We start from the raw sequence: 24693 nt of genomic DNA, 5'->3' as shown, positions 1-24693 counted from the left end.
AGCGTGCCTGAGAGAGCGCGGGAGAGGGGGAGCTAGGAGGGCAAGAGAGGAGGAGTGGGCTAAGAGCAGAGGAGTAAAAAGAGCGAGGATGAGAGAGAAGGAGTGTGCCAAGCGGGCCAAGTTCTTGTTACAATGCATTGTACCTCTTTCTGTGGTGAATATTCTAATTTAAACTAACCAACCAATACAAGACACAAATCCTGTAGAATTTACATACAGCCTGTAAGAACTACTACATTACCTACTGTGTTACATTTTAAACTCCAAAAGTTACTTTCTAGACTCTTTTCTCTTGTTGCATTGACATTTGCATCCCTCTGCCAGCAAGAGGGTATTGTTCAATCAAGAGGGACTCTCCTTCGGCTAGCTAGGCTATTGTTTTCGGGTTATATAGTAACTAAGGCTCAGTATCCTACAACTCAAAGCTAGCTTTCATTTCTATTTCGATTATAGGTTTCATATTTTCAGAATCTTTTGCCAAGCAATCATATTTATAAGGTTTCCCTGTTTCATCTTCCCCAACGGCCATCATTACCACAAGCACTATGAAGAGCAAGGTATTTGTTGAGATCCCCTCTCCCATTCTTTCTCATGAAATGAACCTGCTAATGTCTAACAACTACCCACATCTCCAGCAGCAGGTGCTCCACTCCCTCTCTGGGCCTTGGTTTCAATGTTTGGCTCTCAGTGGAAAGGATTTTTTTTCTCTAATTGCAAATTTCCCTGCTGCAGCTTGTGGAATCCACTTACTCATCATTGACAAAACCAACATTTGAACAGTGGTTTGTTTCTTCAAGTCGGGAGCCACCAGAAAAAATTAAATATACAAGTACTGCACACTCAGTAACTTAATGGTAAAAAATGAGTTTATTTAGAAGTAAAAAATAACAAGAAGATTACAAACAAAAGACGTATTTTCTAGCTCGGATTTTATTCTTATATAAAAATATCTCCAAAAGCCTTTAATAAACAGTCTATGATCCATCCTGAATGACACTATACATATTTAGCTTTTCACTGATTAATAATTTGAAATTACAGCTAGAGGTCCAGAGCAAATCTTCTCAAGGTGGTGACGTTGTAGCTGGGACACGAGCTGGAGGGTGCCTGGATTTGGCCTGTGAGATGAGCCTTTGTCTGAGCTGCCGGACCTGTGCCATCAGCTCCCGCTCCTGGCGCGCCAGCTCTGCTCGTCTTCTGTCTAAGGACACACAGTGCCAGAAGCTTAACATTGCCACTAGTGGTTTTCCCTAAACACTACAAATACCTGTTGGAAAATAGACAGCTCTGGGAGAGAAATGCTGGTTTTCAGTACCACTGGATGTGAGGCAGCCCTCAGACTGTAAGAGCAGGTTCTTTGAAAGCAGTGCCTTTGTTGGCTACTAGGTCAGATGTTAATGGGGGCTACAGCAGGTCCAGAGGTTCCCACTGCCTGCAGACTTTTGCACATAAAGTGCATTGGAATTTAAACTGTGCTTTTACTGCCAGAGTAGCTAGGACAGACCAGAGGAAATTAGACTAATTCTTGACTATAACTCCCAGTCAGATTTTGATGAAAGACAGCTCTACATCCTCTCAACATTCCCAAATCATAAATAGCTATGAAGACAGGAAAAGCATGGGCAAGATGATCAGGTCAGAATGCAACTAAACTAGGCTGAAGTTTACTAGGATCACTCCCATAACATGACACACTTCAGGCACTTCCTACCTGTGCCACCCCTGGTAGCAAAGACATTTTCTGCAGGTGTGAAAGAGAACACAACAATAAACTGGCTTACTATCCACTAAACACCTACACAACTAATGACTCAATCACACAGCTAGGTGTTCCAGCAATGCTCTGAATTTCTAAACGTGAAAGAGACTCACTCCCAACTTAGAAACTTACTGTGTGGTGATGATGCTGATGTAGACAAACCACTGAGACAGATGCTTTCAGACTTTGGCACCTGCTGGACTTCTACCCCTCTCTCTGTACACCTGGCATTTAAATCATGCAGTTTCTCTGTGGGAAAAGAAAGGTTTTTTGTAAATTAAAAATATTGAAGTTTCTAGTGAATTTTTCTAGCTGGAGGTAAAACTGTTCTAGCTTTGCTTCCTAGAGAAAAACTATCACCCACTCCAGTTAATGGCAAGTACAATTTGCTCAGAATGAGTGCTCAATGTTTCTACTCTTCAGGTCAAAGCTATGCATCACTGCATTTCATTTTAAGGAATTACAGCTCTGTAATTTCATTAATTTCTTAAAATTCCCTTTAAGAAATTACAGCTTTTAAAGAAATTACATGTGCCGTTTCTTCCTATATAATTAATCTTCTGACAAATAGGCCACTAAGATCATACGGAATATGGCTACTCATGCTTGTAGTTTTAGGAGCCACCCATTTTAATTATGCACAGTTGCAAATTACTCCATACTAAAACATTAGGTAAATAAGGACAAAGGCTGAAAAAGTTTGCCCAAAGCAATACTAATCACCTAACCCTAATATTAATCACTAATTTTATGTGAGCCTTAGAAGTATGGTGGGGGCATAGGAGAAATACCTGCAGAACCACACCAATGCAGCACTTGAGAAGGATGTACTGGCCAATTCTGGAAGCACATAAATATGTTGGGGTTTGTTTGGGTTTTTTTGAACAAACACTTAGAAAAACCACTTCTTGGTGTAATACTGTATGTCATCATAGGACAACATTGTTTGACAGAAAATTTCTAATGGATGCGATTTACAATTGTTTTAAGATGAGCTAAACTTGTGCTCCTACCAAAAATGCCATTTACATTGCTGCATTTGATAGATCTTAAACTGAGATTTCTTTCCAAGTTTGGCCTTGGAAAACAAATATATCTCTTTCTTGAAAGAATATTGCCAAAAAGCACTTATGGAGTGCTTAGTAAAGGAGTTATGCCTAAGTCTATCTCCAGTATTGGACAGTTCATTTGTATTCAGTCATTGAATACTTCATTCCAACATCCACACAGAACTGTATTATCTACATGCTCACCAAAACAGCCATCTTCCCTTTGCAGCTTCTCAGCCAATTCTAATGCTTCATTCATTTTGCCATCTAAGAACTGCTTCCTGTGCCCATCTGCAGCAGCAGCCACCTTCTGCTCTTCCTCTAGTTGAGCTTTATTGTGTACAACATCTTCCCACTGTGCAAGAGATATTAAATGTTTTCAACAGACGTGTTGCAATAAAAAAGCAACAAATAGGATTAGTACAGATTATACTTCACCCTAAAATCAAAATATGTTAGTCGGCTGTGTGAAGGTTTAATTTTGAAAAGTGTCTCATTCAAACATCTGGAGAAAGGTAAAAGTCTTGGGTCAGAGAATAAAAATAAGAGGAACTTACAGAAATAGGAATATGCTTTCCTAAGGCTAAAACATTCTTACTAATTCACTCTTGTGCTTCCAGAAACTTCCAGTCAAAACAGAAAGGAGAGTTCTAACAAAGTATTTCTCTTAATACATTTCAGCTTTCTGTACTCCCTGTTACAGGAAAAAGACGGTTACATTTTTTGCCAGGCCCACTTAGAAAAAGAAATTATGCAAATACCTTTTTTTCTTCTGTTTCCCTCATGGCCTTCAGCAGTTCAGCCTCTTTCACCCTGTTGTCCTGCAGGAGCTTGACAATCTCCCTGTAGCGCTTCTCCCGGTCCTGGTCATCACGCCTCAATCTCCGCTGCGCTTGCAGCCTCTGGTTGGTGCCAAAGTGCTTCTGCTCAGCTTTGGCTAAATTCTCTTCAGCCACCTAATAAAACACCTTTCTTACCAGAAATTCAGTCTATTCCAACTGCACAGCCTTACCTACAGACCAGGTAAAACAAACTGAGGTGTTCTCCAGTATCCCTGTCAGATGTCCCTACTAGAGGCACTCACTAACAGGTGCAGCTGACGTAAGATTGATACCTGAATGCCAATAATTTCACCCACATCCATCTGCTTCCAAAAATCAAATGTTGTTTACAAAAATTCAGACCCATATGTTTATTTCTAGACAATATACAAATGCAGATGCCAAGCATATGGGCAGTGGGATAGCTGCAACTATTATTCCAACTGTGCAGTTACAAGTTCTGAGCTTGAAAATCTGAGCAATTCCTAATGTCAAGCTACACACATTCATTACTGTGATCTAGAAGACAGCTTCTAAAGCTGAATTTCCTGCCAAGCACTACCAACTGAAAATCTCCTTTGAGGCTATTTTTTATTTTGTTATGGTTACAAACAAAACATGTTCCTTAACAGGAGGATGACTTGTTTTGAAAAGCACTGTTGAGTCTTACATCCTTTCTAAGTTTTGAGAAGAAAAAAAAAAAAAAAAAAAAAGCTAGTATTTCTGGCAGGTCTAGAGAATTTCAGTATTATATGACTCTTTGGACACTTCAGTCAGATTTCTGGAAGTATCAAAATTTTAAACACAAAATCTTAATCCATTAATATAGATATCTAGAGATTAGATCTCTTTACAAAATACTCCCATATTAACTTGGACTAGTTAATTACAGTCAAAATACTATTAACCAGTACTACTTGTATAACTTAGCATATTGACTCCCCAAAACACATGTTAAGATCCAGTCATCTTACTGTATGAGCTTTCTGTATTTCTTCTCTATCTATTTCTATCAATCTCTGAACACGTTGATCTTCCAGATCCACCTTTCTTTGATGGGCTTCCATGTCTTCTTTCATTTCCTTTGTAACCGCCTCTTGGTCTTTGATTAGATGCTGCCAAGCACACAAACAAAAATTATTGTTGCTAAGCTACTAGCTCACATTGGTAATTCCATCTCTTTAACATTTATTAAAATTTCATTAAACTAGTATTTGAATATATCCACAGATCTCATCCCACTACATATCATAACTGTCCAAGAAAGTCCCAGACCCTGCTGTTTTATCTGCCTGGAACTAGACGAAGCATGAGTCATAACAGTGGTCTGTGTCTTGACAGGGGATGTAATTCCATTCTCCAGATTACTGTGGTGAATAAAAGCAGAATTCAAACCTAAATGAACTAGACTAATCATGAATATATTCTGCAATTTATGGCAAATTTTGGCCAAACCCCCAGAATGTTTCACAGCTATAAACTGTGTTTCATGGCACTGGGACTTGTAATAAACACATCTGCAGCTTGAATGCAGAGATGATTTGCCCAAGTAGCACAACCCAGCAGCAGATCTAGAAACAGCATTTTAGCTTACCACCTTTTCTTCACATTCACCAGGGCACAGCTACACAATTTTTGCAAAAGTTATAACCCCTTCCCAGGCCTGTAGGAGTCCATTGAGCAACTGAGGCAAAGTCAACATCCTTTGAAGCTGGAGCAGGGACCCTCACTGACAGCAGTGAACAGCACAGGGAAAGCCTGTCTGCACAGACTCTTGTGGGCAAACAGAGATCCTCAGCTACTTAAATAATTGCTACCTTTCTAGCCTAGAGAGGATGATCACTGTAGAATTAGTTCCCTTAGAGAGCTGACTTTACATGTACTGGAATACAAATGAGCTTAGCCTGGTTTGTTTTATGTAGCCACAATACAGTTGGCTGTGTATTGAATAAATAAATGCTAACAGAAATTTAGCCCAGTCATGCTTAGTATGGATTATAAAAAGTTTATGACCAAAAGCTTTAAAAAACCCAAATATAAGCTGACATGTTTCAAAATGAGGGTCAGAGAGCTGGATGCTTACTTCTCCTTTATTCTACTGGATCTACACAGCCTCAAGGTAGGTACATGTAGCTTTAATTTCTAAACACTTAAATGAATATTTAATCAAAATGAACATTTTGAAAGCCTTCCACTGGCATCCTTGCTTTGCAGTCATTTATAATTAACTAAAATTTAACTTTAGACAGAATTCCTGATTAAACTCGTTTATTAATGAATAGGCATATTTCTGAATAAATCTGTCATTTCAGGAAGAACTGCACATTCCCCATGAACCATCTACTCCTTTTTGCTTAATGATGTTGGCAACTAGACATTTTTTCATCAGCTACATCAATCTGCTATACTGTTCTCTCTAGAAAATGCGGATTTGTCTGGATATCACAGATGAAAAGGTGGGAGTTTCTGGATGAGGAACACATTATTACACACTTACTTCTTATTTACATGTTCCTCACTTCCCTCAAGCAGCTGAGCCCACAACTAAACCCTGCAGCAACCAAATGATACCTCAGCACTGGAGAAGAATAAAATGGGGAGGATATAAGTATTTTCACCCAAAACACCCCAAGATAACAGTGAGTTGTGCTAATGCTTTTATCAACAGAGGATCTGTTCTAAAAAAAACTTATTAAAGAGAAAAAGAGAGAAAAAAACCCCTTTCTCCTCACAAAGTCTGGCTGAATGAACACAATCAAATCCAAGAACTTCAGAGGAAGAACCAATAAATATTTATATTTAGTATAGTTCCCCAATAATTACCTGTTCAAAAAGCTGTTTTTGTGATTCAAGTTCCATCCATTGCAGTTCTATATCTTGAACAGCAGCAGCTCTTTCCTGCTCTCTCATAGATGCCTTGTAGGGAAGAGAAACACATGAAAATAGAGTAAAGAAATTCTTCTGCTTAAAAAAAATATTATCAATAAAAATGTCCAAACCCACAGGCCCCTAAGTTCTGGTTGACTTTCTATCATAAGAAGAATGGAAAATACTGCATAACAAAGGCACAGGATGATGTGGAGTAGAGGCATAGGAAGAGTTTTGCATCCAGCCAAGCTATGTTAGGGAAATACCAGTCTTGAACTAATACTAAAAACCTGCCAGATGCAGCTCTGAATCAAGTAAGGAGTCTGTGAAGCCAGAATGCTGTGGAGGACAGTAAGGCAGAAGGGGAAGTGGCTGCTTTGTGCACCTGGCAGAACCTGAGCTGAGCTGGAGCTAAGGAGTGTTACAGTGCCCTGACTGCAGAAACAACCACCCAGCTGCACTGTGCTCTGCAAAGTGTGTTGCTGAGACACAAGGAATAGCCCTGCAAAGGCTCAATTCGTGCCCATGAGTTGCAAAAGCTGCCTGGCCAGAGGCCACTGCAGAGCCTCTCAGTGACAGAGTTAATTTGCAATCTGGACATAGAGCCCACAGAGAGCTGAGAATTCACTAGCTCTTTAAGGAGCTCATTACATTTTTCAACACTGCCACTAGTCAGATGAATCTGGCTTTTCTCAGGAATTTTGCCAGTTAAAGCAAGCCAGCGGTACATACTAAGTGCCAAATAAAACTGTTAAATTACGCATTTACCACTTAAAGCAGTCCACCTCATGCTAAATACACCTCTGGGCTCACAAATCACAGTATATCAACTAAAACTTTAGTTATGCATTTTTCCTTGTTTACTTTTTCTATTAAACCTTATAGAAAACAATTGCTTGAGCAATACTCAACCTTTCTTGCAATTTCATCATCAAGATGTTTCAGTTTCATTTGAAGCTGATCTTGCTGATAGTTCTGAAAACGCCTTCTTGAAGCATCTAAAAGTTGCAGTTCCTTTACTTTCAGTTCTCTTTTCTCAGCAGCAAGCCTTCAAAGCCAACATAAACAGAAATAAGCAAATAATAGAAATAAAAAGGCCAATATCAAAGAGCACAAACATGCAATGCAGTTAGCCATTAATTACTATGAGCTCATCTCCAGCTTAACAAAGCTTAGGACAGTTGCTTTGATACCTGTAAATTGTCCAGTTTTCATTTAGGAGACAAAATTAAATTCACAGACACAAATCTTCTAATGGCAATATCTCCTGTTAAGTCCTATGTCCTGTTTCTGCTCCACTTTAATAAGTACTAGTTTAACGTTGCTAGGATCCAAAACTGGAAACTTAGAGTTTAAAACTGGAGTCTTAGAACAACTGCCAGTGTCCTGGTAACTCTTGCTGCACAAAATTAGTCCCAAGTTCATTTGGTAAATATCAAACTCTTTCAAGGAACAAAACCACAAACTGAAGGATTAGCTTGTAAACAAAGGCTTGCTTTCCTCTTTAAAAAAAGCTCTGTAGGTTACAGATCTTTAGGAGATGTGCTCAAAAACATGGTGGTTAGGGACATGGTTTAGTGATGAACTTGGCAGTGCTGGGTTAACTGTTAGACTTGATGATCTTAAACTTAATTTCCAACTTAAATGATTACCTGTAGTTCATCTAAGAAACTATTGAGATGTTGAAGCTTAAACCTTCACAAATATACAAACTTATATATTTGTTTACCTGCAAAATATACAAACTTACAGTTCAGCTTCATTACTATCACAACTGTTTGCTTATCAACTGATACACAAAGCAGTCGTTTTTCCAGATCCAGAAGAAATCCAAGACACTGTGCAGTCACTGATCCTATAAGTGACTCCCATATCTGCAGTGTGGGTCTGCCCACAATGCAAGTCTGAAGTCTCAGTGTGCGGACACACAGCAACTGACTGTTTAAGAGACTTCCCATTCCAAAGGAACCAGACAAATGGCTGGGAGCTGAGACAAAAATATGAAGTGACTTGACCTCTAATCTGCTGTATTCCTTCCAGAGAGTGAGGTAGTAATACAATCCAGATCGCTTAATTCACACACCAAAATATGACCCACAAGGCCACAGTTATCCCACATTACAATTTATACAAATTAGTGGTTATTTCTCCTTTACTCGTGGTTAAAAATGTAATAGCAAGCTACAGTAGCCAGACCCCTAATGCTTCCTATATCCTAATACCTCTGCCTCTGTTCTGCCAGCTTCTCTTCTTCTTCCAGTAGGATTTTTCGCCTCTGTTCTTCAGCTTCTTGAAGTAATTTCTGCTTTCTATACCAGGCTTCATCTTCTGCTTTCTGTTGCTGTGCTTTGGCTTCTGATTCATGTGCTAATTGTCTACATGGAAGGAAGTCACATGATAATAATTCAAACCAAATATCAAGGAATTACTTGATTACTTTGAAACTGATGACAGTACTAGCAAAGAACTGCTGAAATGAGATGACATGAAAGAATATGGCATCCCCTTCATAGTGACAAAGTACATGTGGAAGAGTTACCATATTGACTGTTAGAGACAACAGGGCATTACAGATGAGTGCAGGTACTTTATTCCTCACATTCTTAACAGAAACTGGTTTCTAAGGGTGCCTTAGCTTCATGGTATCCACTGATTTCAATAGCAAGCTAAGAACTCCTTGGCCCTTCAAAACTTGGACTCCACAAGGTCAATAGGGGTTTAGGCTCTGGCTATGAGCTTACAGGTTTGATGACCTCTGGCCCAATATCTTCTGCTAATCAGTAAATTTTTAAAATTTAAGATAAGACTAATGATTTAATGCAAAAACATATCAAACCAAGTAACTCTCAACCTTTAGCAGCTATTTCAAGTCCTTTTCCTGAATTTTCTTCTCTTCACAAGCATACACTTTACAATACACAAAGGGGCAATTACGTCCACCTGTCCCTCCCAGTGTTAAGACTGTCTTCAATTTCCCACTAATACCTCTCTCGCAAGTATTCAATTTCATCCTGTCTGATCTTCTGCCATTCCTGAGCTTGATAATCCACAATGAACGTGGGATATTTATTAAATACAGGGTACTGTCCTTTTGTAAGTGGTGTGAAGTCATCAAGCATACGCAGTGGATGGATATCCAGTGGTGTAGCCTCCATAAGATGATAGGCTTCCTTAATCACAACATTAATGTCCACGTTGTTACGATGATGAAAGAAATACTGTAAGAGACATGCTGCCATTTACATTCTACACAAGATTATGCACTTTTATGATTTTTACATAAATGTGTATTTCTTTTTAATACACATATTTGGGAACAATCCAGAAAAGTAGCAAGATCTGTATTTCAACAGTTAATTAAAAAAGTTTTTAAAGTTTTCTCTACCAATTCATAAAACATCACCAGCTCAAGTGACTTGAGCCAAACTTCTTCAAGGTGGGAAAGGATGCTGTGGTTCTTTTCCTGCTCTTCAAATGGCAGCTGTGTAAGGGATTTGGGAAGCTGGGTGTCAAAGTAGAGTGTCCAACAGTGACTCCTACCACTGGACAAACCTGCCTTGACCTTCAGTGCTCAGCCATGAAGCTTGGAAGTTTCTCCTCTTGGAGGACTATTCTTGCTGTCAAAGATCTTCTCCACCAAGAAAATCTCTAAATGGTCATTATTAAACATAACAATAACGTTATCTGCTTGATGTTAGTCAAATTGACTGCTCATAAGCACATTTTAGAGGTGGAACCCTTTGTTTGCTTATAGGTATATTTTCATAAGAAAAAGATTTCTCATCTCATAGAACACTAAACATAAGGAAACATTTTAATTTCACTTCAGAGAATATCCAATAATACTGCCTAATACTGAAAATTTGACAAGAGGATTATGAAGCAACATCACAGAATTATTGTCTCCAGAGGCAGAAGTCCATACTAGAGCGTCAAAAAACAGACAGAATTATTTTGTGCTCAGTGAACTACTGAAATTTAAAAAATGGCTTTTAGTGACACTGGAAAGCTTATGAAAGCTTTTAAAGTTCTCCTTGCATGAAAAAGCAGGAAATTGCTCAATGTTTTACTCATTTATTGTTAATTTGTCAAGTACCAGATATTAATGTGGAAATGGATCTCCTTGTAACCTGTCTAACAATAGATACAATGTTTTATACATCTTTTCCACATGACTGACTTAAATATGAAGATGTTTACCTCAAAATCCGCAGCTTGATTACAGTGGAGCAAGGGAGCTCTGGAACATATACTATAGGCAACGACAATCATTAGAAAGTATGAAGGATGGTTGGAGAAAATATTGTCAAAGACTTTCAGCCATTCTTCTCTTGTTAGAACCTCAGATAATAGTGTTTCTAGGAGAGGCCAAGCATAAACCTAAATTATTTGGGAAAATTGACAAAATAATCCATCAGAACAATTTTACCATCCCTTTTAAAGAAATAATATAATTTTTTGCCTTATACCAAGAATCTAATATTTTATGAAAGAAAGAGGAAATAAACCAGAACATTTCAAGATCAGTTTCATCACCCACTCTAAATAGTCAAAGTTAATCTGGGGTGATTACAAATACATTTCTTATTTCACTGGATGTCTAAATGTTCTACTTAGACTTCTGAAGCTAAAATCATCCCTAATGATAAACAGGGATTACAAAATGAATGCATCACACTTATGTCATGTTAAAAAAAGGGTACAATTATAATGATGTGTAGATTTTTAAGCAATGTGGACTTGAAAGCAAAGAACTTCTAAAGAACTAAAGTAGCATGTATATGACCATGGACAAGGAAAAACAACAGGAAAGCAATGATATATTCTTTATACTCCCACAAAATTCACTGTTATTTAATGAAAACTCCCCCAAACTATAAATACATCAAAATAAAAGACTAGCACACTATTATTCACTGCAGTATATTTTTGTATACAAAAGCTGTCTAGAATATTACCTGTGAAGTCACATTGTATTTTATTAAATGCTGAAGTAGTTCTTTGTCATGATGTGCCAAAACATTTTCTATCATACCAAGGATATTAAGTGGAGGATTGGGAAAGTACTCAAACCAGTGCTGACAAAAATTAACTGAAAGAGAACAAAAAGTTGAACACAATCCACTGTAATCCAGAGTGATTCATGACAATCTTGAAGTTTGGTTATAAAGCTGATGCGTTTAAGATGTTGTTTCAGGCAGCAAAACCTGTTTAAGAGACTCCCATCTCTTCTCTCTCCAAGTATTCCTAAGCATTCCCAGAGTACACTACTCCTCCAGCTGCACTGGCATGAGTTTTTGTGTCAGTACACTGTGAACCAGATTGAAGAACTAATATGGCTCAAATATAAAGTAAAAAAAAAATCCGTGAGCTGTGGGACTAAGGCATGGGAGGCAGATGGGAATACTTGTCCTAGGGCGACAATACTTAAACCAGTATTTCTGTCTCACAAAACTACAGCCTGGATCAAGTAATTTTCAATGTACTAAGGATAATTTCTGTAAACTTGGATACTTATTCACCAACAGCATGTGGTTGCAAAGTGGGTATGTATGTTTGGCAGCACATATCCTCCGTGGACTTAGCAGCAGCTGCAGCAACTAATTTAAGTGTAAAGCACTTAATTTAGAATGTTTCTTCAAAAGACAGCCACAGCCAGTGTTCAGACAAATACCTAGGTTTGAGTTACCACATGTTCAGGACAACTAAACAGAGTAAAACCTTGAAAGAGATCATTCCCTTTTGACTGGGAGCAGGTGACAGGTGGGCTGGGTGGCTGTGATTCCTTTTCCCATGTCTCAGAGACTTAATTATCATGATATAATTATGCTAGATACATTTGAGTTTGCAAATGCTGGATACATTTCAATGACACTTTACAAACACTGTTAAAACTGCTAACTTTTTGCTAGAAACACTGCAAAAGAAAGTCACATAATTTGAGGTTTTTATTTTAAGCTCCATATTAATTCCTGGTAACACCTTGGTGACCTCTAAATAAGGCAATACTTTAGTCATTTCAGCAGGAAAAGCTCTTTTGCATGGGAAAGCTTAAATATGTGGCAGCATATTCGAGTTTTTAAAATCATTGCTTACCTACTACTGTAGCAACAACTTCAAAGCAGATCAGCTGGTTGTTCTGGAATAATTTTACAAATGGGAATGCTAGCAAAGGCAAGTAGGGTGTCTCAGCAAAGATAGCAGACCAGTGAGCTAGAGCTGACAGGGTCCTGTACACAGAGGCAAACAAAGGTGTAGAAAATATTGATACAAAAGCAAACAAAAATATAATATGTATTTTACAATCACAACATAGAAAGATTAGGAACTTCAAGACAGATGCAGGATTGTATGAGTTACCAAAACAAAACTGCACAAGGGCACTACTGTGTCATTTTAAATTTTTTCTTACAGATGATTCCAGCTACTGGATACATTTCAGATGACTATATGAAAATAAAAATCTGTAATTTTTAAATAAATACAAATATATATTTTACCTCTGTAGAACTCTCAGCAGTTTCCTACTTTTGATAGGATACTGTTTCTGAATATTTACGAATGCACTGTGGATTCCCCTGTCTATCAGGCTATTGAATGCCAAGTGGTTTTCAGGAAGTTGTAATAAGGAACGCCAAACAAACATCCTGCAATTAAAATGCAGCCTTAGTCAAGGAAATTCTTTTTCATAGGCCAGTAAACACAAGCAATTTTATTTTGTGCAAGCATGAACATGCACACAAAAACCACCTGTACTTAGCTGGATATTCTCCAAATCCTTTCAGTAAGGCCTGCAGACGTTTCTTGTTTAATCCACCTGGCAATTCATTCTACAAAACAGGGGGTCAACAATAAATGTAACCATTCTACAAAACAATCAACAATAAATGTAACCATTTTCTCTTTCTTTGCACTCTAATTGATGAGAGTGGTTAAATACTGAAGTTTATCACAGTGTCAAAAAAAAAAAAAAAAAAAAAAGAATCAAACGTATATTGCTGTCTGATACATTGTCCTAGGGACTTCAACAACAAAATAAAGGTAATTCAAAACATCATTTATTGTCTCCTGAACTCAGAGAACAGCTGCTATTAATTTCAGTCAGAAGCAAATCAGACCCAAACTGACTGAACTATGTACCTTTAAATGATTGATATAGCAAACCGTAAAGAATACTAACATAAGAAATAGATCATATGGTGACACATAAACAGGAATATATATAAATATATATATATACACACACACACACATATATATATATATATACACATAAAAGCCATGAGATAAAGACAGAGAGAAAAAGGCACTATGGTGACAGAGGGGAATAAATGTAACAGTAAGTCATCTTCTAAATAGTTAAGAAAAGAAGGAAATGGATTCTAGGCAGACATTTTAGAGGCGCCAGTTTGCTTTCTGCAAGGAAGCAGATCAGATCTAGCAAATACCAAATGTGTCACAAGTTGCTTGAACAACTGCAAAGGTATCCCAGACTGGAGGCAGCTCTGGCTGTGTCACATACTGTAGGAGCATGGGCTACATAGAGAGAGAAAACGGTACTAAAATTTCCTTAATCTTGCTCTGCTCAAATATCCAAGTACCTGAATTTATTTTTTAAAGCAAATGGCAATGAAATATAAACACTGCAGAGTGAAGGACAAAATATTTGCAACTTCTGCCTACCTCTTTATTTTCAAGTGATGTATTTGCTTGCAGTTTTAGCAATCTGCTTTGAACTTTGCTTTGTTTGGATTTCCATGGCCCCTTTGACCTTTCTGAAGTCACTTTTGTGATCAGTTTACTTGCCTCTGATGTGTACGTGGGCCCATCTTCTACAAGTTTGAACATGAATGGTGGAGGCTAGTATTAAGTATGAATACCTTGGTTAAAATCATGTAAGACAGATTACACAGAAATATAATTTATTGTTTACTCTATTTTTACCACATTTTTTGAGTTTGATGGCCATAAAAAGAAGACTAGAAACACATTTATACTGTAAATAAACACATATAGATTGTATACTCCTGAAAAAGAATGTACATGAACAAAACTACTCTAACTATGAGAAGGTTTATGTAGCTCCCAAGGTAACTCAAACGTCATGTTATTTCCTTGCTTAACAAACAGTAAAAATGTAATTGGGATAGTATAGATATGTATCACATACTGTTCAGGTTATTTACTTTACTGTGTTTCTCAATGTCATTAAAATACTTTGCATTTCTATAGCACCAGTTAAAAGAATACAGAAGACCTTTACTAACTTTAATTAGTCTTCAGTGTCAGGCAGGTATTAATTAATTCAATGCTGGAGATTGTGAAAGCAAGTGACAAAGTGGATATCCCAGTTCATGTCAAACCGTCAGCAAAAGTGCAAATGGAATGCATGTGACATCTTTACATAACCTCCCTCAGCTCCAGCTCCATCATTACCCAGAGCTGGTTACTGTTTACTGCAAATACATGGTGATTAAAGATATATGGAATTCTGTATTTAGAAAGCTGACTCCCATTAATAAATTAATGTAATAAAATAAGAACTGGTATTTAGAGTGTTTGTTTTTTAGGAAGGATTAGGAGTGTATGATTATGCCATAAATGATGTGTGGTGGTATCCAATAACACAGTAAGAAGAACAAAATCACAGTAACAAATACACCATTCATGCCCACAGTTTAAGAGAGCATTAGTTGCAAAACATTTCCTATAGGAAATGCAACAGAAGAGGCACAATTATTCTGTTTCCATCTCCTCAAAAACATCATTACAAAAAGAAATTGATACCTACAAATTGCTATAGAAAGAAATACCATCTCCCCCTTCCAAGACCAGTAGCACAGTGATATATATATACCTTAAAAACATCAAATTACCTGACACTGGAGGGACTGTAAAGGAAACAGTACAAGTCACTTTTTTTTTTGTATTGTTAAATATGGCACCTCAACACATGTCTGCAAACTACTGCCAATGCAAAACGTACATAGACAAATATCATCTCTAAGGGGACTTACTGCTGTTTTAAGAAATGTAAAATACTCTACCTTATTTTCTTCTTGAGTCAAAGCTTGGACACTGTATAAATTAAGGCTTCCATTTTCCATTACTGAGGCAATATACCGTCCATTGGGGCTAATCACTGCTGTACTAATTCCCTCTTCAGGACTCCCAATATCAAAAAGTAGTTTGCATGTTTCTACATTGATAAATCTCATAATATTATCTTGACTTAACACTCCAAGGACCTGAAAGTAAAAAGGATTCATCCATTAATACTGCCAGTATAAAACCAAATGGAATACCCAATTCAGCCACGACATTCCATGAAGCTAAAGGAGCAACTGAGCAAAGATTCAGCACAGTAACTTTCCTTTTGTATCGTATACCGCTGTACCCCCAGTGCCTCCCAAAAGCCTTCCAAGTGTAGGTGTTGAATCCACTAACCAAAGACTCCTGTCTTAAGCTTTATGAAAAAACTGACCTGATTGGAGCCCCCATCAAAACTGTCCGGGAGGAATTCCAGGTGACGGACAGCTCGCACTTTCTCAGGCATCTGGATTATTCTTATCAACCGCTTTAATTCCAAACACCATAAGTGAAGATGATTTGATTTCCCACCAGCTACCAAAGTCCGACTATCCCTGGATCACAGAGAAAGCTTCCATCAGGATACTATAATTTAAATTAGTGTTAGCTAAAAAGAGAGATTGTTCGTTTTGTTCTGTGCCCTCAAATCACTTTTGAATCGGTCATTATTCCTGTGATACTCCCCTGAAAGAACAAAACAGCTTCTAAATAATAAAATTTCCTTTAGTAAAGGATAGTTTAAACCTTATTTTAGTGGTCACTAAAAATCAACCTAATTTATTTCAACAGTTATGGGACTATGATAAAAACTGCTATTGATCCTTGCTGAAAGTATCAGTCATAGCAGAGTTCAAAAGCCTATCATAGTATATAGTTCAATACTTCCATAAAATATTACAAATAAAGAAAGAGAACCTATTTAAAACCACAATTTTTATAGTCTGCCTTTAGAATGTTTAAAATAGCAATTTACCTGGTAACTGCAAACACCTTATAAAATAATACAGAACCTTCTACAGGAGCTGGCAACTGGTATTTACAGTGAAGAGTATCAAATTCCCATGCAAAAACAGAATTATCTTTGAAACAGCTGAGAATGGTGTTACTCAATGGAAGAAAAAAAACCTGGAAGAATATGGAAAAGAAAAAAAAATGGGATGTTGTCAAGGAAGTATATTTTAAATTAACCAAAGTGCATGACAAAATAAAACATGGCAGGTGTGGCTATTACTGTAAGTGTGCAAGGCTTGGATCCCACAGGGTGCCAGTCCCTTTGCCCTGTGACAGCCTAAAGAGGAGAGGTGTGCTCCCCTTGCACTGGTTAAAAACTTGCTGTACCCTCTGCTAAGCCAGTTTAACTCACTGCAATAGCTGTTAAATTTTATCTGTCTTATTTTTGTAACTGTGGAACTTTATTGTTTCTGATGAGTGAAAAAGGACGCAATATAAATGCTGGGGACATCACTGGCTGAGATTAAGTCAGTGCTACAAACTTCATAGTTTTGGTATGAATGATCTCTTGGGGCCCTGAAAATCTGGAAATATGGATATGTGGGCTGGGTTTCATCTTAGTGACTGAAAATTGGACATTCAGGCCAAATGAGTCACTTGACAGTGAGCAAAAGTAACCTGTGGGGAGAAGAGTCATCTCAGCTACCAGAGTAATTTATCTTCAGACAGACCGAGCTGTTCCGTCCTTCAGGGACTCTGAGGAAGACCAGACAATGAATTGAGAGCAGATGAATTCTGGCAAACTGGAGTACCGAATAGTTGTTAATTTTCTGCTTTGCTGCAGAAAAATACCACAGGAAAGTCACAGGCAGCTGTTGAATAAACAGTGATGCTTTGGAAACAGTCATTGTAGATGTGTTTTATTCTCATTTGTCTCACCTGTTGTCTGTTCACTCTGTCCCTCAGTCACTATCTTTTTAAATTAGCTTTGCCCCATACCAACTAACAGAAGGTGTATGTTGGAGTGTAGCTGGGCTTAAGAGGCATCAAAAAGCACACACGATTGGTGTCACACTGCTACACTGGCTCAGAGAGCAAGAAAGACTGCACACTGAGTGTCAGGCCTGTGCTCTGATAATTAATCTGAACTTCAGTAAAGCACTTTTATCTGTATGTCTTAGATTGTGGCATGGGAATCAATACCATTATTCTAAAGACAGGAAAGTATAATCTAGATCACTTGCATAATCCTCTAAGAAATGATGCCACCAAAGCAAGAGAGGAACCTCTTGATTCCCAAATGTGATCTATTAAGTCAATAATAATCACTAGTGTTTGGCTTTAAAGATTATTTTCATACTGCAACATCCTGATTCTACTAAATTCCAAGAGCCACTTACCAATAAGAAGTCCCTACAAATAGCCTACACAAAGAAAGATACTGAGCAGGAGAAAAACCTTGTCTCCACTTGAGAAATGCATCCATCTTTGGAGGGAAGATGTTATTTTAGCAACATGCACTACACAACAGTTTTAATAAAACAAACAAACAAATATTTATGGATGATCTTTCACAGAGTAATTGCTGGGTGACTATTTTAAGCTGACAGAATTTCTGCCTGACCCAGAACTGGGTGAGGACACTCAAATGAATAGCCTTGTTCTCTGCAAAAGCATCATTGCTTTTTAGTGGCCAGCCTGACGAGAACCTTGGTTTGAAGTGGTGTTTGTCAGACTATTCTCTGCAGGGCAGCACGTGTGCAAGCCATGCTCAGGCACTGGGTCAGGACTTTCTGTAGTACTTAGACCAAAGTGTGACATTTGGTGGCGCAGGCAGACCTGTTTAAAGCACTGTAATGCTAAGGGAAACCTACTTTAACCACTCCCTGACATAAATATGTCATCATTCTCATCCCATGCTGTTCCCGTGTGTCTGTGCAGCAAACAGAAGCAAAGAAACCACTAGGCTGAAAAGCAGCGATTTCTTTTTGCTGAGTTCCTTCTCAGCCTCATTTGTTCCCACACTCAGTGCTTTGCATGCACAGACAGAAGAGCTGTGGAATAAGAAGCTGAATGGGGCAGGTGGTGGTGACTGTTTGAGGTTACCATTAGGACATCAAAACTGTTTTTATAACAACACCCTTAAATCCCACTATCATTCAGGCTGGAATCGATCTACACAGGTCCTCTGAGCCCACTCTAGGCCAAAGAAAGGTCAACCTGGAAGATGGCTCCAATTTTCAAGTTAAATTGAAAGGTCAAGGTCATGTCCAAGCAAGTTTTGAGTATCTCTAAAGATGGAGGCTCCTTAAAAGTTCCCAGCAGATCTCTGTAACTACTGAGTCATGATTTCAGTGGTCTGGGTGATGTGATAGGATGACAGCTGAGATGCCCAAAGATGACAAAAAATATTCAGCTGTATTTTAAAGACTATTTAGAAGTTATGTGATGTTATACCTTCTGTGGTATGCATGTTCACCCTTTAGCAATTGCTCTTTACTCACCTTTTGTATACCCACAGACTGACGGACATTCAGCTTTCTTATTCTTTGAAAAGTGTCCAAGTCCCACAGTTGAGCTGTATCAGTGGAAGTAGTGATGGCATACTTGCCCGAGCCATGGACAGAGATGGAAGACACTGAAGATTCATGGCCTCTCATCCAACTAACTAGCTCCTGAGTTTCTGCAGAAGTTGATGAAAAGAACATGAAAGTCATTTCAGAGTGGAACTACTACTACTTTAGTCTTCATTGTCAACACTATGCTGTGAAAGAGACTTTTAAGTGTAACTAGTATATAACCATTTGCCCAGTATATAATCATTACAGCCCAACACACAAGAAACAAAAGTCTTCACATAGCTATCATACCTTAGAGAGGCACAATCTTCTCCTCACCTCCAAGTAACAGGTTTTATAATTTATGCTCAGTTCTGCACAGAAAGCCAACTTGCATAGACTTGTTTAACTTAGCCTAAAAATCAATCTTTAAAAAGTCAGTGTGATCAGTTAAGTTCAGCATGCCTCATAGAATATCTGATGTGAACACCCACAGAAGCTGAGACTGAATGTTCTAGTTATAATTCTGCACTTGTTTTTACTTGTGGACAGAATGTGTGATTACACAACTATTTACAGGTGCAAAGAAGAAAGGCTTTAATGACAACGGGCTATGACTATAGAAAGGCAGAGTCAGAAAGCAACAGCTCATTAATTCTTCTAGAACCCAAAACATTTTTATGCTGTGCACTGCATTCTAAGGAAATGGTTCCTCTGACTACAATGTCTCCCACTTGTGACTGCATGACCACTAATCTTCCCTCAGCAACCAAACTGCACTCGTGGCAATTACACTGTTTACACTGGGTGGTTTGCCTGGCAGCCCATGGGGTGGTTCAGCTACTGCTGTGGGATCAAAGATAGGAAATGGCTATAAAGCAACTCATAAAGACTAACAGTCAAACTTTCTGCTGTGCTTACAGACAATGGAGTGTTTAAAGCTATCATCACCTGAGAGGTGACATGGGATTAGAGAGTTTGTCTTCTAAAGGAGGGGATGGAGCCCATCAGGTAAGTATTGTCTAATACCCTTAGGAACTGTACCAACTTAGGTGAGTACCATTCAAATTTTAGACTATTTTTCAGTATGACCTGATATCTGGAAACAGCACCATATAAGCATGCAGTACTTTCTGGAGTAATAAAGATTTCTCCAAGTGCATCCAAACATCTAGGTTTGGCCTTGCTGTTGTTGAAAGGAAGAGAAAGTGCAGAGGATGTCAGACCTTAACTCTGACTCTACCTCTATTTTGAGGAACATTGTGCTACATTAAAATCTTCACAGATAATGAGTGATTCCTACAGCTTTTTAAAAATATTTAAATCCAGATAATATTTGGATATAATGGGGACATTACAACTGCATTTTCTGATAGGTAAAGAATAATTAATGAAGAATGAATTGTCACTGTGCTTCACCATTTAGCTTCTAATCAAGACAGAGACACACAGCTGTGATGTTAATTTTTAACACTGCTTTTGAATAAGGATATAGAACTACCTGAATATTCAAAAGTATTGACATTTCATGTACACTGTCACTTTGTTCAAATATTTTACTGTAAATATAGTTAAGAACTTGTTCAGTTGCAAACTAACAGTGTCAACTGGTTTTATTTTTGCTTTATTTTAATAGAGTACCTCATTCTAAGTAAACATACAAAAAACTGCTTTAAAAAAAGGTAACATACCTAAATACAATCCTGTGGTGGACTTCAATTAAACAGATGCCTGCATGACTCAGTTGGAATAAAGACTGAGGAGGTTCAAAGGGTTCATTTACCCAGGGACTGTAGCCAACATGGGCCCAAACTTTTCTTTTTCAGACAACTGGCATGAAATACATAGTATAATTTCCATAAAACAAACTATCCAAAAATTGAAGATCAAACCTAAAATTTTGAAAGTTTTCATGCCCATACAGATAGCATTTAAGCCTTGAAATTTCTCCTTACCTGTATCAAAGCACTTAACAGAATAATCTGCCAAAGCCACAAGGAACTCTGTCTTTCTGCGAAGATTAAATGCCAAAGCAGTGCAAGCCTGCATTGTTCTCTGAACAAGGTTGAACCTATTTAAAAATACACATACTCATTGTATTAGGAAACTTGGTTCATTTAATGTCAAGTGAAGTAACTTAATTGGTTTCAATATATTTCACAGAGAGAAAAAAATAAACTCAAAAGAAGGGAGTAAGTAAATCATATCCAATTATAATGAATCTAAAAATCAGTGTTAATATTTTAAAAGTTTTAATATTTTAAAACTCAGTTTAAAATGCTAAAAGACTGGTTGATGTATTTCTGCAAATGAAAGCACTAGGTCTAGTCTACTGTAATTCATGGCACACTCATTGATTTGCATTGGCCCAAGAATAACTTCTGGTGGTAGCACTTAAGTTCTATGGCATTGCTGTTCAGTTTACGGTTGCAAGCCTCGGATCTTTTTGAGCAGCTAAACTAATGAAATAATATTTAAGGAGTCCACACAAGACACTGGGTTGAAGTTTTAGCCCTGAGCAAACTATTACCTATTTAAAACTATCTAGTTAAAACCCGACCTGTGGGATCCTGTCCAGGCAAGTTCCACACCCCTGAAAGCTACAGATCTGTCAGACAATTAAAAAGTCTTGATAGAAATATCCTTACCTGTTCCCATTCAAGTCAAAAACATATATATTCCCTTGGCGGTCTCCAGCGAGGAGAGAATCCCCAGAACTGTCAAAAGCCACATTCAGAAAATGTATTGTCTTTGAATGGTACCCTTGGACACTGTGAATGATGTTCACTATAACTCTGTGAACAAAGCCAGCAAAACAACCATGCTTAGAATAATTTTATTACCATTTATATCTGCAAGACATAGGATTACAAGGTTTTTATCTTATGATTTTACAATTCTGATTTTCCACATGAAACCCATGTATTTCAAATAAAAAAATATGCTACTAAGGCAATAATTCACTGGGTTGGAAGGTAAGTAGGAGACATGTAAAACAGATGGGAGAAATTCACCATTCATGATCCTTTTGTGTGGCTCCTGGTTACCTGATTTCCATTATTAATGAATAACAGTAATATATGCTGATGTATCTGAAAGGAACCTGGCTCGTCATTACCACTGCAAAGAAACGTTCTAGAAAACTGAAAGGAAGTTGTGCATTACTGCAAGAAACCATTCTGTTTAGATGTGGCGAAAATAAGTTTTGATATCACTTCTTTTCACGGTCTTCAGAAGAACTGGGATTGATAAGCCTGGAACAGAGAAGGTTCTGAGGTGACCTAATTGTGGCCTTCCAGTACCTGAAAGGAGCCTAAAAGAAAGGTGGAGAGAGACTTTTTACAAAGGTCTGGAATGCCAGGACAAGGATGAATGCCTTCAAACTGAAAGAGAGTAGGTTTACATTAGACATTAGGAAAAAAGTCTTTACTGTGAGGGTGGTGAGACACCCAAGCTCCCCAGAGAAGTTCTGGATGCTCCATTGCTGGAAGTGTTCAAGGCCAGGTTGGATGGTGCTCTGAGCAGCCTGGTCAAGCGGAAGGTGTCTAGGCCCGTGGCAGGGGGGTTGGAACTAGATTATCTTTAAAGCCCCTTCCACTCCAAACCATTCTATGAATCTATGAAGAAAACCTTATTTATTACTATTAATCTGAGCTACCATAGAACAAGTTTCCAGTTTTCCACTTCCATTCCTTGTACTGTGCTGTCCACATAAAATGGAGCCAGATGCAGAAACATGCAGAATAAGCTGTAAGAGGAATGTTCTTCCAGGAAGCAGGACATCAAGATTTGGAAGATCTGCCATTCCTGGATTTATTGCCTAACACTAAGTAAGCCAATAATTTTGTATTATCACTTAGATGTAAGCTCACAATTAAACTAAACACCTAAAACTGTGCCAGATATTGGCAGGTTATTAAAGACCACAGAGCACTTTCAGAATGCTCTGAGCATGGTTATAGAAGATGCTGATAGCTCTCTGAGACACAGAATATGCTACCCAGCACCTTCATGGGGCTGTGGGGGTGTATTACAAAGTCTGAGTGAAAACCAGAAGGTCATTATAGCCGTGGTGCAGGCTACTGAGAACACTAAGGACCCCTCACTAAGCCCATTTTTTTTTCTTCAATAAAAAGGCCATAACAACAAGACTAGAAAGATAAAATATTTTAAATTGCATTTGAAATCCAGTGATGTTTGTGGGATTATGACATTAAAGACCCTAACAAATGAAGTATGATTTCTGCTTCTAAACCCAACCTGAAGCACAAATACTTATCACTGCACCTTCCAAGACCTTCTCAGTGTCACTCTCTGCCTTTCAAAAGTTTCCCTGCCATTAAACTAAGGCAGAAGAACACAGGAGTTCCCAGGGCTGCCTCCGGAGTTCCCCAGGACGGAGGCCCCCAAAGCAGCATTTGTGCTGCTGCTCTTCAGCTTAGACCAGGCAGTATTTACACAGCATACCACACTGCGATTAATGTCTTGGAATTCCCCCATGGCATTTTATTCAATACAACTAAAAGGGAAGCACTAAACTGGGGTAAGTGCCCAGCCAAGCTGAGCAGCCTGAGCACGGAGGTTTCACATACTCCGTGGGGACACCCCATTAATACACGTAAGTATCCCAAAGGCGGGTGCCAAGAGGACGGTGCCAGACTCTTTTCGGTGGTGCCCAGCGACAGGACGAGGAGCGACGGCCTTAAACTAAACCACAAAAGTTTAACCTCAAGCAGGAAGAACTTGACGCCGAGGACGGCAGAGCACCAAGCAGGCTGTCCAAGGGAGGTCGCGGAGTCTCCTCTGGAGACATTCCAAGCCCACTTGGCCGCTCTCCTGTGCAACCTGCTCTAGGTGACCCTGCCTTGGCAGCGGGGTGGGACTGGATGATTTCCAGCGGCCCCTTCCAACCGTAGCGATTCTGTAATTCAAGGGGAACGTGCTCCTTCCGTTAGCTAATCGAGTACCCCCGGGCTGCCCCTTTAACCACCCTGCAGAGGCTCAGGTGGGCCTGGGCCGGCCCTGCCCCGTCCGCCCGCTTCTTTCGGGCAGCCGCTCCCCCCGGCCCGGCCCCGTTACCCCCGCGGTGCGGCCGCCCCCGCCCTGCGGGTCCAGATGGGTCCCTGCCGCCGCTCGCCCACATCGCAGCGCTCCATCCCAGCCCGGCGCCGCCGCTCCCGCGCTGCCCTCAGGGCTCCGCCCACGCTCGGTGCCGGGGGCGCCGCACGCGTGGTACAGCCCGCTCCCGCTTCACCAATGGGGAGGAGGCGGAAGAGGGGCGAGCGCTCCCCCCCCCAGATATCGGGGAATGGAACCGCTCCAACTGCGGCCTCTCGCGGGCTGCTGGGAGTTGTAGTTTCCCTCGTGGGCCTGGGTGGGAACGGGAGAGCGGAGCGTGGTCAGCGCCGGGCGGTGAAGTAAAAACGAGTAAAAACGTCGGGTCTTCGCAGGGAAATGTGTTAATAACTCAGTGCCACTCAGAACACGGCTTTTCCATGCTGTAGCAGCCGCAGGACTTGCTGCCGATTGCCTCCTGTTTCCCGCACCCCTGCATTACAAACGTCTCTCGGGGAACAGAACTCAACTTGACCCTACAG

The 24693-nt window shown here is 39.1% G+C and overlaps 2 protein-coding genes across 4 annotated transcripts in view; one reads left to right on the top strand and one right to left on the bottom strand.

Moving 5' to 3' along the window:
* The window catches only part of ZHX1 (zinc fingers and homeoboxes 1), an 89774-nt gene that overhangs the window by 64073 nt on the left and 1008 nt on the right, over positions 1-24693 (top strand). The window lies entirely within an intron of this gene.
* Positions 913-24648, bottom strand: TBC1D31 (TBC1 domain family member 31). Of its 3 annotated transcripts, XM_066335582.1 has the most exons (22): positions 24176-24648; positions 21745-21891; positions 21052-21167; positions 19043-19221; positions 16561-16712; positions 15982-16141; positions 15545-15745; positions 14181-14357; positions 13248-13327; positions 12998-13144; positions 12594-12727; positions 11456-11589; positions 10698-10877; positions 9483-9715; positions 8720-8872; positions 7410-7545; positions 6453-6545; positions 4604-4744; positions 3570-3764; positions 3013-3163; positions 1892-2008; positions 913-1201 (listed from the first exon to the last, which is right to left on the bottom strand). In XM_066335582.1, the coding sequence occupies exons 1-22, from the start codon at positions 24250-24252 to the stop codon at positions 1065-1067; spliced, it is 3240 nt and encodes a 1079-aa protein (XP_066191679.1). In that variant the 5' UTR covers positions 24253-24648; the 3' UTR covers positions 913-1064. The 3 variants fall into 3 exon arrangements, with proteins under 3 accessions (XP_066191679.1, XP_066191661.1, XP_066191669.1); XM_066335564.1 differs by lacking the exon at positions 24176-24648 and having other exon boundaries at positions 21745-21825; XM_066335572.1 differs by lacking the exon at positions 24176-24648 and having other exon boundaries at positions 4676-4744; positions 21745-21825.

The sequence above is a fragment of the Sylvia atricapilla genome, chromosome 1 (assembly GCF_009819655.1).
Source record: "Sylvia atricapilla isolate bSylAtr1 chromosome 1, bSylAtr1.pri, whole genome shotgun sequence".
Taxonomy (NCBI): domain Eukaryota; kingdom Metazoa; phylum Chordata; class Aves; order Passeriformes; family Sylviidae; genus Sylvia; species Sylvia atricapilla.
Note: the sequence above shows the minus strand (reverse complement) of the source record. Positions and strands in the feature narration are given on the sequence as shown.

What these genes read in the sequence shown, in the direction of transcription:
- TBC1D31 (XM_066335582.1), bottom strand. Translation starts at nt 24,252, where the DNA reads ATGGAGCGCTGCGATGTGGGCGAGCGGCGGCAGGGACCCATCTGGACC. An exon ending in ATGATGAAATTGCAAGAAAG is followed by an intron (nt 6,546 to 7,409) that starts GTTGAGTATTGC and finishes CTTCCCTACAAG; the next exon opens with GCATCTATGAGAGAGCAGGA. An exon ending in AAGGGAAGATGGCTGTTTTG is followed by an intron (nt 2,009 to 3,012) that starts GTGAGCATGTAG and finishes CTTTTCCCACAG; the next exon opens with AGAAACTGCATGATTTAAAT.